Source organism: Melopsittacus undulatus, chromosome 4 (genome assembly GCF_012275295.1).
Source record: "Melopsittacus undulatus isolate bMelUnd1 chromosome 4, bMelUnd1.mat.Z, whole genome shotgun sequence".
In the NCBI taxonomy this organism is placed as follows: domain Eukaryota; kingdom Metazoa; phylum Chordata; class Aves; order Psittaciformes; family Psittaculidae; genus Melopsittacus; species Melopsittacus undulatus.
In genome coordinates this window covers 83,007,792-83,027,001 of record NC_047530.1, presented here as the reverse complement: position 1 = coordinate 83,027,001, position 19,210 = coordinate 83,007,792, and the positions used below count along the sequence as shown (strand labels likewise).

The following is a 19,210-nucleotide window of genomic DNA, read 5'->3' as shown; positions in this document are numbered from 1 at the left end:
TCTTGATCTGCAGAAATCTGTAACATCTTCTGGGTGAGATGATAAGTTCTGTCTATGGTCTCTAGATGCTAGGGCTTGTTTAGCCATCTTAGTATTGTTACATTTCTTCCAGATTTCATCCTAACATAGGCATTCCTGTTCTGCCTCCCTAAGTTTCCCTTGATACTTAATTTGGATGCCTCACATTTCTTTGGTTTCCCTTGCTACACATGATATCCTACACTTCCAGCTTCCTAATCCATAGATGGTTTCACACTTCAGTGTGTGTCTGGATTTCAATGGCATTGGCTTGGTTTCATTAGAAAAACCAGAAACTTTTTTCCAGACACCAGGTTTCTATTTTACCAATACTGGGGCAAGGGGGGTAATTCACTCCAAGGTGCTAATGAAAAAGATTTGCTTCTTTGTTTACTTTATATGTATATATGTAAAGATATATATATGTATAAATATGTATATTCTGGGTGTTCAGTACACGTGATCATAGTTATTCTGTCTTCAAAAGTGAATATTTGAGTGACAGTTTGCCTGAATTGTTTTGTTGTTGCTGGGAGAAAATACTTCATTCTCAGACAGCTCTCAAGCTAGAAACTGGAAGCACCAACGTCACTGCATATGTTTTCTTTCAAAGTCCACTTTGACATAAATACTTTGCAACCCTAAATGAAAGTAGCATAGAACTTGCCTAAATTTTTATTTTGAAAATGTAGTCATTTTGCATTTCTAATATTTGAAAGCCAACTGCTCATGAAGGTCCACAGCTCTATAGACTGGTTTGCCTGCAAGTATCACAGACTCTGTGTTATAGACACTACTTTACTATGATTATGATGTATATTCTTTTTCCCATAGGTTCACAAAGTTTCTCACACGCAGCTTAGCTGAATTTGGAGTTTTGTGTTATAGATTTATGGTGAAGTAGAGGCATTTTAAGTTATGATAGAAAATAGAGAGGAGTAATATGTGTAGCAGAAATTATAAAAATGCAGGTTATTGCTATCTGACTAAGTGTCACTAGCTCGCTCAACCAGGATGTCAGTGTGCCAGTTGGTCAGCCTGTGGCTGCTTCTGGAGCCATACAGTGGCAGTGCAGCACTCTCTACAGGTACCTGATGTTACTTGCTTCATTATCAATTATCAGTTGGGCCTTAATTATTTTATAAATCAAAATCTAACCAAAAGAAATAGCTACTATGTACTGAGCTATATTATACTTACTGTGGGAGAAGAAGGGTGCCCTGAAGTAGTATTTCCTTAACGGAGCTTAGGACCATCAGAGCTTTCATTACTATGTGACCCCTCAGCAAACCAGAAGTGAAGACTAATTTTATTTGTTCAGCTGAATACTAAGGACTCCTTTGCTTATTAACATATAAATTACCACAGCTAGAGTTTCCCTTAGAAAGAGGCAAATTAAAATGTATCTGTGCCCTATCTATTTGGTTTCCTGTAGATGAGTCATATTCCCAACCAGTTAGTGAATTTGGGAAATATATTGATTTTGGCTTTTTGTTCATCTCCAGTCCGATCCCGATTTCCTTCACTTTGATTTCAGTGCATCTGAGACAATGGATGACCTCATTACCAAATTGCTCTCACCCTTGTGAATCAGATGATACGTGGTTGCCGTAAGACACCTACTGTAGTTCTGCTGACATAGTAAAATTGGTCAAGGCTGCTATGTGTACATATGTTTGCATTTTGATATAATGGCTCATGGAAATTCAAAGTCTTTTAACTGTCTCTATCTATTTAAGTCTCATTTACCAGGGATTTCTGCTTTATGTCATATGCAGCAAGGCTTTGAATGCCAAGACAATGAATGTAAGTTTGCGGCCGTTATAGCAGAACAGTTCCAAATGAGATGTTCCGTGAACTCCTTTAGAGTGGAAATAGTATAGATCAGTGATTCACATACGCTTTGTTATTAAGAAAGATCCTGGCGAGACTGATTTCCCCTCATTTGGACTTCACTCATTTTTTACAGAAACTACAGAGCTTGGATTGCTTTCATAAGAGTAATAGGAGAATAGATTTGAGGAGGTCGGCTTAAAAAGCAAACTCTCTAATGCTGTGTTTGCAGCTGTTTGACTTTCCTACCCCCTTATTGTACTTTTGTATGTTTTATTTCTGGTTTTCATAAGTTCTGAACTTGACCTAATTTACTCCCTGATATCCTCACAGTGTCCCACTATACTTGCTTTCCAGGTTGTTTTGAAGTACATTTATATTCCTTTTCATGTGCCTGTTACCCATCCAGTTTTGCTGTTTGGCATTAGGTTTCCTTTCAGGTGAATGTTCCTAAAGGATGATGGGAAGTAGTCATTTTAGAGATACTGACTATATATTTTTTTTCCCAATCTAACATCACAGAGCTCCTGGAAACTTGATACGGTTTTGAACATGTCTAAAATTGCCAGAAGGTGTCCCTGCTGGTGGTTATGTCTGTGGTAGTAAGAGCCTCTCAAAGAAGCTGCTAAGGGTCCAGAGATACAAAAGATTCACTAACATCATTTTGCCTTTAAAACTTAAGAATCTTTTACCATCATAAGGGGTGGCTTACTTTTTATTTTTCCTGTAGCATCTGATTCTATGCTTGGTGAAGACAGCAAAGTTTCAGAGTATGAATTTTAAGAGAATTTGATGCTATTATTTAATTACAGAGAAGCAGTATACAAAATTGTAGCCTGATTTAAGCAAATTGGAGTCAAAGGCAGGAGTTGTCTCAGATCTGAAAGCCCATGCCTTGAAGTTAAATTGTTCTCCAGCATCGAGTGACTTTTATCTAAGATGCTGTCAGTGTGTTTCTGCTTCTCCATTATTAAAAAAAAAAAAAATTAGGCTTTTTAAAAGTCTTTGGAGATTTATTTATCTCCAGAATTATTTAATCACTGCTTCTACAAAGTTGACAAAATCTGTAATTTGAAGTAAATGACTGTTTAAAGACATGTTTTGCTGTTGGTATGTATGTGCATTGACAGATAATGGTGAATCTATTAATACAGGAAATTATTGAAGTCTCTTGGTGCTTAATTAGCTCCTATACATTTTTCAATGAAAAGTTATTAAGTGCCATATTAGTAGGAGTAAATTTATGTACAGGTCTTGTAAACCAGATACAAATGTGTATATGCGCTCTTCCAACCATTTCACAATCTCCTTCCAAACCAGTGACACAGTGAAAAGTTCTCCAGGTGACTGGTTTTTTGCACTTAGACTTAAGAAGCTTTGGGTATGTAACTGAATTTTTCTCGTTCTGAAAGACATGTACAATAGAAGAGGAGGAAAACAAACTAAGAGAAAAACATGACTATGGAAAAAGATGGTGCAATCCCTGATGAGGTTCTGACATTTAAGCATTAGACTTTTGGAAGTGGAATGGGGTAATTATTGAAGTTCTTCTGAACAAAATTTGGTAGTGCTTGGGTGCTCACTGGGACTAGAAGGAGAGTGTAGGAGCTCCACAGTGAGCATCTGAATCCGCATTTTGGGGAAAGGAGAGAGGGGGACAACTCAGTAATGGCAGCAGCCTTAGTCAAGAGGAGCACTGTAAGCATTGCTGACAAGATGTAGCCCATAAGAGCCTGACCTGAACTGCTTTACCCTGGATAGTTTTTGAGTCAATAAAACAGCTGTACAGAGGAATTAACACTAGAGGAAACCTAGTTGTTTGGTTTCCAACCATAATCAGCTGTCTGGTCTCTCCTTCTTGTTCAAATTTGTTACCTATTAGCTTTTTACTTATCAAGTTGCTTTGTTTTAAGACTGCATATTTGGGTGTTTCTTTTTGTTGTTTTCGTATTTAGAAACTCAGATATTTGTGCGAAATCCATGTTAATACCTCTGTGGCAGCTTTTGAAAATTTCAGCTCAGAAAAAAAAAAGAATAAAATAAAAAAGCTGCTGCATTTTTAGTTTACCTACTCAGTATTTTCTTCACTGTAAATAGCCCAAGCTAGTGTATACCATGGTATATAAAAAATGAAAGCATGTCTTGCTTTATCATGTCCTCACTTCAAGTCTTTCCCAAACACTGTGATCCTTTGGTTAACTTCAGATTTTGGTACCACATAGTTAGTAACAATGTATTTTTTGTCTGATGGATTATAGAAGATGCCAGCCAAAAAGATTGCTGTATGATAACCTGATTTCTTTTCCTTTAAATCTTCATTACATTTCCCACAGGAGAACTAACACCTGCTGATGAAAGAGAGAAAACTGACAAATGAAATCTTCCACACTGTTGTACTGAGCAGAATGTAATTTTCAGCAAATTAGGGTCAGCTACGTGTATAGATGGCTCCCCTTTCTTTCTCCTAGGAAAAACTAATTTTCCTACCCTACAGGGAACTGAATGGCTATAATGAGGGTGATACATGATGGAGGGATAAAATCCACATCAACAGAAAATCCCTATTTATTTCAGGCAATTTAATATATCACTTGGTGAAAATGATGTACAAAAGGGAAATTATTATGTAGAATATTGCATCAAAGTCAATTTGGGAGCTTTGTAAGTCACAAGCTGTATTTAGGGCAGTGATTGGGCAGTCAGGATTTCCTGTGCATCCATGAATTGAATTCAGCAGCTTTCTGCTTTATTGGAATAAATTCACACCTACACAGGTAGAAAATAGGCTTTAAGACAACACAGCAAAGAACTTGCATGTGTTTTCTGGTTGCTAATTTTCCAAACGTGTCTTAAAATAGCAGAAAATGTTACTGCTTAAATGAATAAGTGCAAGCTTGATAGATTAATTATGTACATTTACAATATGATTCTGTAGTCATTACAGCATTTTTTTGCATGTCTACAAATAATCTGAATATCCCTGAAGTAAAGCCTCTTGACTAAATATAAAATTCACGACCTGGGATTTCTTCCTAGCTGTATGTGCAGGTGAAAGCTGCAACTGCATCTTAACTCTGTGTTGGCTGAAACCAACTGTGTCTTCTTCCTCCTTACTGCTAAACTCTGACTTTTGTGTGGAAGAAACTCAGGGACATGGTGCAGAAGGGAGCTGCACGGTCCATGATGCAATTTGGAAATTTGAAAGAAAGAGAGATCTTTATGTGTACTTTCAAATTTCCCTCATTGCACTTTCTGCTTTTGCCCTGGGTATTTGTGTAGGGAAACATTCATTTTTGTGATCAAACCTTGGAAATGAAAGGTCTTTGCTTTTTGAATGTTCATGTAAATACTTTCAGAGTTTAATTCTTAAAGCAATAACTTCTTTAATGCATCTTTGCCGTCTAAAAATGTATGTTATCAATTCCTTACCTAGGCTTTCTTTCTGCTCACTGATTCAGCCTGAAACCACACTGAGCAAAACACCTTTTCATTAGCTAGGTCCGAAGCATTTTCTGATCAGTGACTACATAAACCTTTGTACTGAAGCAACCTTTCCATAAGCACATCCTTTCTTTACAGGTGCTTGGCTGGATCAGGAATGGTGAATCAATGCTGAATGCAAGCCTTGTCAATGCAAGCTCCCTCTCTGAAGCTGAGCAGCTCCAGCGGGAGCATGAGCAGTTTCAGCTGGCCATAGAGGTAACATGAATAAGTTAACTTTGTTTCTCCTTCCCAGGTGAATACCATACAAAAGGTTATCTATTGAGCGTCAATTGTTGCTTGCTTGGAGGAAGGGAAGAAATAAAAACTTTAGCAAATCATCTTATCATTAAACTTGTAATGCAGCTGGAAGTTAATAGTGAAATAAATAATTTATCATTTGCAGCTTATTCTTCTGCTGTCAGATATCAGCCTTTCCATTCGTAAAAATGGCACTCATGCATCTTCTCATAATTTCTTTGGTAAGAAAAAGAGATTAAACTTCACAGAGTGTTCCAAAAATAAGAAAACTTTGTGAAGTCAGTTTCTTCCTGTGTCCATGATCCACAGATTATTTCTAAGTGTTCATATATGAATGTTTTTGTTACTAGATAATGCTGTCACATGGAATCTTTGTTTCATTCAACTCTGTTTTTGTGGACAGCAGAAGAGACATTCAAACCCATGTAATGTTGAAGAGGCAAGAGAGTCAATTTGTAAAAATTGCCCTCTAAACCAAGGTTTTTCCCCTGCTTACCCTGGAGTAACACATCTTCAACACGGCCCTCAGAAACTAATTGTGAGCAAACACATTTGCATCACTCACAGGGCCAGGACGTGGCAGGAGGAATGGCACCTGCTTCAGGCTGCTTTGTTTTGAATGAGAAGGTAGTGGAGGGCTCTAGACTTCCCTGATTAGAGCACAACAAGATTCATAGTTAGGCTCATTACTTTATATATCTTTGTCATTATGAACAAACCCTACAGTCACAGGGTATGCTCACTCCAGTTGCTAGAAAGGGGGTTCATTGCTTTCTACTGTTCCTGCTCAACATGGTGTATATGCTTCCCAGATTATGTTAATTGTTAGCTTTTTACATACCAGACAAGTTGGAAAATCCCTTTCTGTGGTTTATATATATTTGAAAATAACCAAAACTAACCCAAACTTTAAACTTTGAAAATAATTCCATAATGGAGTTTTTGGGTAACGGGGTGTCTTTATGTCTCTGCTAAGCTTTAAATAAGGCAATATATATTGTAGTATTCCTAGTAAGTGCAGAGTTTAAATTTCAGCTGGTGGCCTGTTTTGGTCCAGCTCCCCTCACACTAAGGAAGAAGCAGCTATTGTAGCTCCTAAGGGAAAAGGAAAAAGTTTTCTATCAATCCTGAATGAGTTGACTGGTACCAAGCTGTGCTGACCACATCTTGGCAGCCATCACCAGACGACAGTGGGGAATAAAACACCCACTGGTTGTGTTATTGCAGCTTGCTGCCATTGGGGAAGTGCTTGTATTTGGTAATAAATGCAAATCACAGATAGAGAAGAGGGTTATGCCACAGTAAGGGAAAAATAAGTTTTCAAAGGAAGAAATCACGAGATTAAATATTTAAAGTGTTTAAAGCTCAATATGGGAAAGAGATCAGTAAAGCACACAAGGCAGACTGTTCTCTAAAGGCATTCTAGATGTGGGATTGATTTTCAGTTGAAATCCTTTAAAGTCTATTTAAAACAAGTATTACAATTGTAACATCAGTAAAGCAGCTGGATATTAAATTTAACCAGTTGTTCTTGAGCATCTTCCTAGGTGTTTCTGCCAAGTATTAATCCTTTCTTTGCTAATAGCTTTCTCTGCATTACATTATTCATCAGTGTATTACCAGATGATTTCAAGCTTCTTTCCAGGTTCAAAGATTAGATCATAAAAGTATCACATGAGAATTTGTCAGCAGCATTTACAAAGGGGATGCTGAACAGAGGAGTCTTTGGGAGATTTTAGGGCTTCTGTTCAGAAGATTAAAATCAAATATTGGACTAAACCATGTCTGAACACAGTTACTCAGGAGGCCGGGAAGGGCCAGGGGCTATTTTCCTCTCAGCAGCTCAAACAGGAAGGTGTAACCATCAGAAGCTGGTGTAGGCTGGGGAATGAAGCAGACAATTCAGTCCTGTCTGTAAAGTGGGTACTGAGTAAACTGAGGAACAGTGGAAAAAACCCAGTTTGACTCCCCACAGATCTGCTCTTAAAGGCAGAATGGCGTAGCTCCAGTATGAGTGACCTGACTTTCAGAAATGTATCTCGTAGGGGCTGATATTTGCAATATAGTTCGTGCCTTTTAGCAAGGCATCTTCATATCTTTTGGGGTTCATGTTTCATGTTCTGCAGACAGGACAATTCATGCTTAAGTAAAGCTGCTGATGCCATCAAACTGCCTGGCAAGAGTCAAATTAGGGTGATTAGGCCCATAGTTTGCACACTCTTTAGTGTCTGCTTTTGTATCTGTAGCTTGTGTGGGATGCAGTGAACACTGAGTACAGGTTGGGTGGGAGCTCAGCACAACAGCTTCCTGCATAGGGGTTGTTCAAATGGATCCACCAGAAACCCCACCCCAGGCTATTGCCCCAGGGGCAGTAGCTGATCAGTGGAGCTAACCCATTTTAGACAGTGTTTGCTTGTCCCAAGCTTTAATAACATGTTGCAAATGTGTGTGAATAATTGAAACTAAAATGCTTTGCAGAAAGTAACTGCTAATTAAAGATAACTCTCTGAAAATCTTTCACTCTCTTGCATCTCCATGCTCACACCTCGCTTCACCTTTCTACCATACATCTGGCGCATCTATACAACCTCTCTTTCCTCCCCTCATACACAGTCCCTCTTTCATGCCACTTCCTTACAGAAGACACACCAGAGTGCCCTGCAAGTCCAGCAGAAAGCTGAAGTGTTATTACAGGCTGGGCATTATGATGCTGATGCTATCAGAGAGTGTGCCGAAAAGGTGGCCCTGCACTGGCAGCAGCTGATGCTGAAGATGGAAGACAGGCTCAAACTTGTCAATGCCTCGGTGGCCTTCTATAAAACATCTGAACAGGTGAGCTGAACAGTGTCATATCTGTGCTATAGCATATCACAACAGCCTGGGATTTAACTCCCCGTACATAGTGAGAAGGTGTTGCCTCTCACCAAGATCAGCACAGTGTTAAACTGTTCCAGATACCTCCTCTGATAATATCACTAAGGAGCAGTACTTATTCTTCTCCCTTTTCCATGAGTAATCCTAAAAGCAGGAAGAGTGTGTCTTCAGTCAGCTCTGCTTACTCCTAAAAGCTGCAGTTTGTATTTTTACATATGTTCACATGTCTTCATCCACATATTAGTAGATATAATCCTTTCTATCACCTGAACAGGGCCAGTGTTGAACCCTCAGGTGATTCCCAGCTCGTCAACACTGATGTGAGTGTACTCCACAGTGTAGCTGTGCTGGTAGGTGTGGGTATTCTACTGAGCCTGAGCACAGAGGATCTTCTGCTAGTAAGCTCTCTCACAGCATTGGCAAAATTAAGTGACAGGACATTTTTTCCACTGGCATAGCGATTCTAAGCCACATGGAAAATAGTTTGAACTAGTCAAAACTGTTTCTTTAACAAGTATTGTAACAAAAAGAAAAATGCAAAACCCACTAAACAAAAGAGAGCAGCAGTTTGCAGTGACTTTCATCTTAAAGATTTCCTTGAAAAAAATGTAAGTCTTGAAGGTCTTTTCAATTGTCCCCCTTCCAAACAGGCAACATTTCTGAAATGCCACCATTTTTGCTACAGGTTCTCAGGATATCAGAGTTAATTTTGAGGAATATAAATCTGCTTTTTCTTGAGAACTGCATGCAATTACTTACTTGTTACTTTGTGAGCAGTACTAGCCAGAGTTTTCACTAGTTTTTCACCACTGTGCCAAAAAAGATGCCAAGATACGAAGTGATCTTTCTTAAATCTGTCTGCAACACAAACAATTACAGCAGTATCCATTATATGTTGACATAACTTTACTTCATTCCAGGTGTCTGTGAATTGCAAAACGTATTCCAGTTGGTTGCAGGTACAGTGCAACTATTCAGCCCTTGTGTAGTCAGGTGCCATTTATACTGTAGTCAGTGAAAATTACTGTCACGGTGTGGGTACTTGAATACTAAATATATTATTAGGGTAAGAGATTATTTTTTCCTTAGCATCGAGGCCGTAGATGACCTTTGGGCCACTTTTTGGTGTCATTTGTTTAATTAATTTTTAAGATAGTTTAAGAATTAATGTCTTTCACTGTGAAGAGTTTCAAATAGATATACATTTCCTGATGCATTCAAGATAGAAATGAATTACTGCTAGTGGAGGATTGTGAGAAATGAAAACCATTAACAGATTCACTAATGCTTTAGACAGTCAAATGTGCTGATCAGAGTACACATAGCCGGCAGTTTATCAGTACAGTCTCTCTTCATGTTTCCAAGTCCTAGACAAGCATACTGCAGTGCCCACCAGTTCATTTATTAGTTGTGTCTATTCAGCAAATGTTTATGGCAAAGATTATTCAGTCTTCAAATGCTCGTAAATTCACTGCTGCAAGTAGTCTGTCATCTTCTCTTGAGCTGCACAGCTGATCTGTGCTCCTTAATGGTCTGCTCCCTGATGGGATGACAGTGGATTGAGTAATTTACTAGATCCTGAATTCTCTGAGAGTCTACAAAAAACATGTAAAAGGGTGGAGAGACTGACACAACCAGCCAAGCTTTTATATGCCTGTCTTCCTCAAGTATGCTGCAGTTTTGATAGAACTGGTGGAGCCCTGGCTTTCAAATAGCCCAGCTTCGCTTTGACTTCATTGACAGCCTACTTTATATTAGTTTCTCTCATCATCTTAACAGAGAAATGATACTTGTGTGTGCAGGGACCATCCTTTCCAGAAATATGTGGATCCCAGGCAGTCCATATACTTCCATATTTTATGTCACTAAAGCCCGATAGAGTGCCAAAATTTTTAAGAAGTAAAATTGAAATGCTTTTCTGTGTCTAAATAAGATATGGGGCACTTGCTCTCCAATAAGTGTTTGAGGGTGAATGCTGAATTGCATTAAAACAAAAAGATAATTTCAGATGGTTAAAGGTTCTTGAACAGCCTGGCAGCAGGGTAAGTTGATCAGTTCACCTCAGCTCACCAGTTTAAAACCAGAATTTGATATGTTAATGAATGGAGTTATATGAAAATGTGCCTGCAATAGTGGGGTGGATGATGCTGGAGTCTCTTCCAGGCTATGCTCATATTCATGTGAGTTCCTCTGAGTTATAAGTGTGTTCACATAAAAGTTGCAGGAGTGAGCAAGAAAAGGGTGAACGTGGTTAGCTGGGCCTCCAGCAAAAACTGACTGGATCTTGAGTAATCTCAACAGTGGAGTGTGTAGGGAGAGCAAACTGGGAATCAAGAGGAAAGTTCCAAATGTTCTTGAACACTTCTGCAGTTTTTTCAGTGTCTCCACAGGCCATTGCTGTTCTCAGGATCTGTAATGTGTAAAGCTCAGCCTTGTTTGAGGCCACTGCACACACAATTTTCAGACCGTGTTGGTTTATTTATGTCATGCCCATTATTCTACCAAGATAGAAGTGGAACACCTGCATCTACCTAGGTTGTGACACTGATTTAATGTCTATTGGTTTCCATCAGTCTTCAGAAAAGCTGTATGGGGAGCAACTAGCATGCAGCTGAAAAGAATTAGTTCCAGCTTCAGACTTTGTTTCAGGAAAGTATTTAAGCATGTGTTTTTCTTTAAGTATGTGCTAAGTTCCTTGACTTCAGTAGGATTTAAACACATCTAAAGCACCCTTCTAGAATGGGTATTGTTTCCTGAAGGATCCACTGGGGCCAGACTAACCTCTGCCTTAATTCAGAGTTTTGAGTTTCCTCTCCCTCATTATCCATTGGAAGAGAAGAAGAATTCACCACCCTTAAACCATATAAATTGTATCCCAAAGAGCAGAGTTCCCTATGGGTAAGAAAAACTGCTAGATCATTCCGTCCAGGGCCTGTTTCATATGCCCACAATCCAAAACATTTAAAATGTCATTGGTCATAGGCTTTTACTGAATATGTTTCTCCTGATTATGACTGTAGGTAATTGAATTATTGTGCTGTGGGCATGTTTCAGGTGTGCAGTGTATTAGAGAGTCTGGAACAAGAATATAGACGGGATGAAGACTGGTGTGGAGGTCGAGATAAACTTGGACCAGCATCTGAGATAGACCATGTCATCCCTCTGATCAGCAAACACCTGGAACAGAAGGAAGCTTTTCTCAAGGTCTCATTTTAGTTCTCTAGTAAATCAGAATAATTCCTCGTTAAGTAGTCAATTTGGAGCAGTGTTAGTGAGTTTGAGAGGAGGCCCTGAGGTCTAATTTTACTTCAGCTACTGTCTGGCCATATAAATCCTAAACCAGCTTCACACTTTTAGAGTAGGGGTAATAAACATTGTCTTTAATGCATATCTCAGATGTCATCAGGACTAATTAGGTGGCATTTGCATTGCAGTTGGAGGATGTTAGTTGTGCTGGTTCAGAGTTCAAATTCTCAAAATTGCGTGTAATGAGCATGATAAAAGACAGGTATTATATGTCTTTTTGGTGTGGCTTATACAAACTATCCAGCATTTCAAATTTTGTCCTTGAAGCCAATAACTGAATAACTACTAACAACTGAAGCAATTGCATGTCTGCAGGGCAGGACCAGGGTGAAGACAGATTTCCTTCTGCCTTCCTGGTGCTGCTTTGTAAGAGCTGTGGAACTGACAGGCTGACAAGTCAACTGATAATCAGCCTCCCACCTTCCACGAAAACTGATACACAATATGAAACTGTGCTTGCAAGCCTAGCCTAAGAAACCATGCATTTGGATTGTACATTTTGTTGAAACAATGAGTACTTTTCCTGAGAGACAGGGTTAGCTTTGATTAGATTGAAAATGTGTTTTGTACTAGCTCTTTACAACCAGTTGGTTTGTTATTCCCATTAATTTGCTTTAATGTATACCATCAGCTATTATATTCAAAATTATTCATGTTTCAATACATATATGAGTCTGTTCATTTATTGGCTGAGTTTATTGACTATTAGCCTCTTAGCTGAAGCTCTCAGGTTCCCAGACAAAAGAGAACTTCTCCCTGCAAAATGATCAGAGAACTCCCTTGGGTCCCCTTTGTTTTCTTTGCTCCTCTTTACTGATTCTTTTTGGATGGGGGCTGTTTTTCTTAGGCCTGTACACTGGCACGAAGGAATGCAGAAGTATTCCTCAAGTACATCCACAGGAATAATGTCAGCATGCCTGGAGTAGCAAGCCATACAAGGGGGCCTGAGCAGCAAGTGAAAGGTTAGTGCACTGGTGCAGTGAAGGCACTGAAGGTTTTCTTTGCTTCTCCTTCTGTTGTGTGGTCATCCTGAAGTTTGTGAACATGGTGAGAAGGCACCTGAAGTTCTTCTATCATTTGTGACTGAAATGATACATATGTCTGACACATTTAGCAATGGTAATGAGGCCTCTCAGAAAGTGATCCTTCTCTGCTAGGTGTAAGTTCTTATACAGAGCTCTGCTGTTGCAAGGGGTAGTGGACTGGGGAAGGAAAAGAATTTGAAACATGAGTGCTTTCTGGCTTCTCTTGTCAGAAGAGTCCCAAAGCTGTTTGTCCCTAGGATGGATCTGCTATTTTTTTGTCCCTGGAATTCTGTTGCATGTCATACCTCATCAGACAATCACCAGCAAAAGTACTTGACTGTAGTTACTTTCTTTTAGACAGAAGAGCACTGTTTACAATCAGGAGATACATCTGAGATGTTTGAAATGTTTTCATTTCTCTGCTTAATTAAACAATCAATCTCTGCCTAGAAACGCTGCAAATGAGCTGAGTGATTCTGCAATAATAAAACATTTTTGTTATTAACTGCTTTCTTACAAGCTGCAGAAAGATATAGGTTAAAAGCAGTGTGATCATTATATATGGGAGGGATGGGAGCTTGGGTTTTACACAAAAGATGCAAAAGGTGCTACTGAAGAGATTATTTTACTTCGTTTCAATGCCAATTCTTCAGTATTAACATGACTTCACTCAAATTTCCCGCGCTACTGTGTCAAATGCTTGTTGTTGTGAACTTCTGTTCCCTATAGTTGAAAATCATGGGAAAATTAATTAACCCCTGAATCAGTAAGCCCTTAAATATGCACCTGATAGAAACTTGTGAGTGTTCCTCACTGAGCTTATTTGAAAATACTCACTTATATAAAAATCAACTTCTATATTAATCTTTTTCTAAGCCATATATGTAATTCTTGTGATTGGTGACTCTCTCCACAGGAAATCTTTGAGTGTGCACTTTAGTTTGGAATAAGTCAGCCGTATAGTAGGATACTTACTATGCTTCCAAAGCAAAGTCATTAATGCAGAACATAATTAGGTTTTTTTGGCATAGACTGTTTATGCAGAGACCTGATCTAGAGCACCCATGACAAGGTTTGAGTTCCTTTTGTCATTCAAAGTTCCTGTTGTCCTCAGCAGGGACTAGGCTACATTTTGCAACTAACTTAAGTATTACAGATTTTTTTGACCTAAATCAGTATTACACTTGTAAATAGGGAGGGATACATCCAAATCTGTTTGCTACCACCAGTGTTGGTAACATAAGCAATGAATATCAGTATATTCGGGAACGGCTTAGGATGAGAAAGGTTGTTAACAGGTGCTGTAAATGATCATAAGTCGCTGTAAGTGGTTGAGAAACTAGACTCGATGTTCTAATAGAAGAGTGTAGCTGCTGCCCCGGCTGCTTGTGCCTAAGCCCCCTCTAGTGGATGCTGTCTGATAGATTAGGGCAGGAGGGCTGCCATGCCTTACCTGCCAAGGCAGGGACCTAAGCTCCATACCCAAACAGGGCTGGGTGAACTGCACTGCGCATGGCTTACCTCAGTTTAAGTAGAAAACTCAGGTTTAACTAAGGTGTATGTTAGTAATATAGTGTATATCTCTTTCAGTCTCTCTGCATGTCATCTTTTAAGTTAAATACATGGTACTTTTTAAAGTCAAATCACACACTTTTTATCAAGTTGATAAAGTCTGACTGAGCATTTGGGTTTTGAAGGAGAACATGTATGTCCTAGACTCCAGGGAGTAGCAGGTCTCCTGCCGGTCCCTTCCTGAATCTGGGTGTCTGTCACATCCCCCTCACACAGAAAACATTTTAGAGGACCAGTAGCAGACCTCAACTTAAAATCCTAGCCCAGCAATAACTTCACAGGGAGCACATAATGGGCCATCAGTCAGAACAGCTGTACAAGAAGCCTTACCAGGTATTTCAAACAGAGAGGTCAGGTCTGAATTAAATTTGGTCATGACCAGAGCTCTGCATGGGACACTAGGCTTTGGTGCCAAGTACTACCTGTGGGCAGAGCAACAGACAAGGCAGTAAAAGGACAATTTTTCCTATGTCAACTGGTATCAGGAAGGACTAGAAATCATGTACCCCAGTGCAGCTACTGGCATAAATCCCAAACGCTGTTCTAGCATCTTCTCCATTACCAGATAACCATGCAACTGCACTTTTTTATGTGCTGGTGTTTGGTTTGGTTTGTTTTTTTAAGGAGCTCCTCTGTACTTCTGAAAAAAAACCCCAAACAAACATGGATTCAATCTCAGGGCCTCTGCTCTTGGGAATGTGTTCCAGGCAGAGTGAGTAAATTCAGCTTTTTATGGCTTATTTCTGTAAGCACTCAGAGAATAACTAATCATGCAGACATTTTCCTTTGCCCTACAGCCATTCTGAGTGAGCTGCTGCAGAGGGAGAACCGGGTCCTTCACTTCTGGACCCTAAAGAAGCGAAGATTAGATCAGTGCCAGCAATATGTTGTCTTTGAGCGCAGTGCCAAGCAGGTAGTGTAAAAACCCTATTTTGTCTTTCTGGCCTGACAGTGTATATTTCTTGTATCTGCTTAATTAATGCCTCCGTGTGAGGTTCCTGTTGCACCCTCAAGCTATATTTAAAAACTGTAACTTTTGAAAACATGACAAAGCTTTTTAGAACAATTTAAGAAAATTCCAAAATCCAACAACAAAACTCAGTATTTTTGCCAGGCCAGATTATTTTCTGTGGGATTTTTTTTTCATTTGTTCAGAAATAAATACAAGATCAAACTTGTTTTACTGAGCTACTGCTGAATGAGAAAACTGCTTTCCCTGCATGCATATTTATCTGTATATAAGTAGAATTCCCTACACTCCTTTTTCTTCTAGGAAACATACACTACCTTTTGTATCCTCTCCCACCTGCTTTGATTACTGTATTCTTCTTGTGTGTTCCTAGAAGTTGTTTTAGTATACACAGTATTAAGTCCCAATAGATTTACTATCCTCTCTTTGGCAGAGTGGCTTTTGTCAGAGGATTAGTTCTTGAAATACAAAGACCGTTTGTTTTGGTTTTCCTTTGTTTTTTCCTTTTTTTTTTTTTTTTTTTTTTTTGACATTCACAGGCCTTAGACTGGATCCAAGAAACAGGCGAGTATTACCTCTCTACTCACAACTCCACAGGGGAATCAGCAGAAGAAACTCAGGAACTCCTGAAGGAATATGGGGAATTCAGAGTACCCGCCAAGGTAAACAGTGACTTTAATCTAATTATGGCATCTGCCTTAGTCTATGTTTATGATCCTATTTCAATGCCTTAAATCTCTGTAATAATATTGTCTTGATTTTGTTCTTTCCTCCTGACATTCCTAGCCCAGAAAATAAATGTGTTTTGAGAGCTGTGATCTTTCATTTTTAGCAAGACATAGGCTCAAAAAGGAGATTCTCTGCCCTTGGTCTGCACTGATCATAACAGCATTTTTGTTCTGATCAGAAGGAAGAACTCCATTTGCATACAGAATTCACTCTAACCTGAGACATACCCTTATTCCATCCTCAATCAGTCGTATAAGAATGGAATAAAGTAACTAATTGATCTGAACATATCCATGTTCATCTTGGATTCCTTCTTCCTTTCTCATTACAACCACAGTTTGTTTCATTAATTCCAGCTGGGTTGATCATAGATGATAATTTATTTCATTACAAATAATCTGCTGATCCCAATGAAATATTTCAAATAAATGGGTGTGTTAACTCTGGGTTGAACTGGTTTTAATACAAAACTGCATTACCAAGGATCTATTAATTTCTGTGGAGCAATTCTGAGAAATCTGGTGGGGTTTACAGAGGAGTAGTGGTTGGATCTGCTTCAGACAAATTAATTCAAACCATAGGTAATTCACAGACAGTAAATCCACAGGGGTCTTAAAAGTCACTGATAAGGATCTAAATTGCAGAGTCAGACTGCAGTAAGACTGTGGCTTTGTTACTATGTAGCTTCATTTCACTGTGTCCTGAAATTGATCTTCTATAATCTTGAAATTCTTCATTAGGTTATGCATACTTGCATGCATTTGATTCACAGGCTTTGTGATGTTCTTGTCTGCTTCCTTTCTGCTTAGCTTGCATGTTTGTGAAAATGGGAGATAATTAGCAATGCATGGAAGTTAATTTCATCAGACAGGACCTGTACAAAATTCCTTTAACAGTACTTCTGGACTCTATCCATCTATAATCAGTCCTCCTGAAATCATGTTTCAGTTTATAAATTAGAATCATAGAACACTTAGGGTTGGAAAGGACCTTATGATCATCTAGTTCCAACCCCCCTGCCACAGGCAGGGACACCTCACACTAAACCATATCACCCAAAATTTAATAATCCCAATTTATCTTGAAGTTTCCAAAATATTTCTCACCCTTAGCCTAGGACTGAGTTTTATACCTTGTTCCTTATCGACTGTTGCTGACTTTTCCTTACACTGACACATCTAGTCTTGCTCCCCAGGGCTCTAGTAAATCACTTTCCTACTGCTGACCTAGAATGTTTTCACTGCCATGTGCAATCTGGTAAATGCATGTCACTTCCAGACTGATGTTATTCTCAAACTGTAACTGAAAGTCTTCCTGATCCCAATAACTTTCTGACTTAAACAACTGTTTGGAAAGCAAAAACGCCAGTAGCTTTTGGGAATGAAATGCTCTTTAAATATTACAGAAAGCATGATTTGTATTTCTCCATATTTAGCCTTGCTTACATATTCAAATACATTGCTAAGATGACCTCTGATTCAGCTGTTAATTTCTTTTGCTGGTGAAGTTTTTTAAATTCAGTTCTGTGTTTGAAATCTGCTGGATGTTTTCTGGTCTGACATCATTTGTCCATTTGTGTCAAATTGCTGATAATGTCAAGTACGTGACAGCATGTCTTGCTTCAGGCAGCATGGGAAAGTTCTCCCCATCTCTGAAAAGCACCTTGCCAGTAACTCTGGGGGTACAACTAATTCCCTTTTTGCTTTTGAGGATTAACGTGTGCATTACAGCTGGATGCAGTCTGTAGAGTTGATATCTAAGGGTTTTATAACATTTTGTACTAGGGCTGGCTCAAACATATTGTCCAGGTACCTTCAGTTCCTGGGACAGATTTGGAATCTAAGATAAAATTTATAACTAGCTCCTTTGTGCCAGATTTGCACAAAGTTCTTCAACATGGAAAACCATAGTGACTAAGGGGCAGTAAGACTACATGTGGAAAAGACTTCTGGAAAGTTTGGGGGCTCAGTGGATGTCTTGGAGTTCAGGCATCTTATAATTTGTAATGCTCTAACTGGAACTAAAATACCAATGAAGGATTTTATAATAGACCTGGAACTTGGATTTAAATTCTGCTTGTTTCTGAAACAGAGTAGTAGTGACTCAAACTCACTTCCTGGACTGATACGTGATGTATTAATGACCTGCCTACATAGGTCTGCAGAATCACCTATGATTAGATTCAGAGTAACTTCATCTATTTTGTGACCTGTGATTTTTAAATCCTGTCTTCTGCTCCAAGGCTCACAACAAACAAGGTTTTGGTTGTGGGAAGGAGGCATGTCTGACTTCCAACATGTTTTCCTTGTGTGTTTGTGTGTGTGGTTTCAAAACTTGACTTTTCTAATCTCATGCAGCTTTGTAAGTGTCCTTATAAAAATGTAATATCCTTCATGTTTTACTGGGCAAAGTTTAAAGTGTTTGATTCTGTATAAGATGAAGTACAGACACTCTTTAATGGTGTATAAAAAACTGTGAGCTGCTTCTGACTGCTGTGTGAATTACAAGCAAAGGAAATAATAATAATGCAACATAACAGATGACCGTATTTTGGGCAGCAAACAAAGGAGAAAGTGAAGCTCCTCATCCAGCTGGCTGACAGCTTTGTAGAAAAAGGACATATACACGCCACTGAAATTAGGAAGTGGGTCACCACCGTTGACAAACGCTACCGTGACTTCTCTCTCAGGATGGGGAAATACCGCTACTCCCTGGAAAAAGCCCTTGGAATCAATACAGAGGTACCGTAAGTCCATGTCCTGCTGGGGTTTTATACCAAAGCTGAAGATCACAGAGGGAAGTGATGAATGCGATATGAATGCTGCAGGTTATTGTGTGTCCACTAGAAACACTTAAAATCCAGCCAACTCAGAACTCGGCTCCAGTCCAAGCTCAGAACAGTTTCTGTAGAGAAAAAGTTCTTTTCTGGCAGATCAGTGATATGAGAAGGAGACAGATGAAGATCAAAAGGACTTTCTAAATGAATGTTTGCAGCATTCTTCATAACATCATACAACTACTGGGAAGGAAGGGGAAACACGTTATTTGAATAAAAGTCTGTATAATTTTAGTATAAACCATAAATGCCATTATCTTGACTCAAACTCAGGCTTTGACTGTAAGTTTCCATTCTCTCATCCTT

The 19,210-nt window shown here is 39.0% G+C and overlaps 1 protein-coding gene across 1 annotated transcript in view; it reads left to right on the top strand.

Moving 5' to 3' along the window:
- Positions 1 to 19,210, top strand: part of KALRN (kalirin RhoGEF kinase) — a 513,548-nt gene that overhangs the window by 343,514 nt on the left and 150,824 nt on the right. Inside the window, exons 16-22 of the mRNA XM_031053208.2 lie at positions 5,431 to 5,550; positions 8,206 to 8,424; positions 11,521 to 11,670; positions 12,620 to 12,734; positions 15,167 to 15,282; positions 15,879 to 16,001; positions 18,627 to 18,809. Coding sequence (XP_030909068.2) covers positions 5,431 to 5,550; positions 8,206 to 8,424; positions 11,521 to 11,670; positions 12,620 to 12,734; positions 15,167 to 15,282; positions 15,879 to 16,001; positions 18,627 to 18,809 — 1,026 coding nt within the window. The remainder of the gene's footprint in view (positions 1 to 5,430; positions 5,551 to 8,205; positions 8,425 to 11,520; positions 11,671 to 12,619; positions 12,735 to 15,166; positions 15,283 to 15,878; positions 16,002 to 18,626; positions 18,810 to 19,210) is intronic.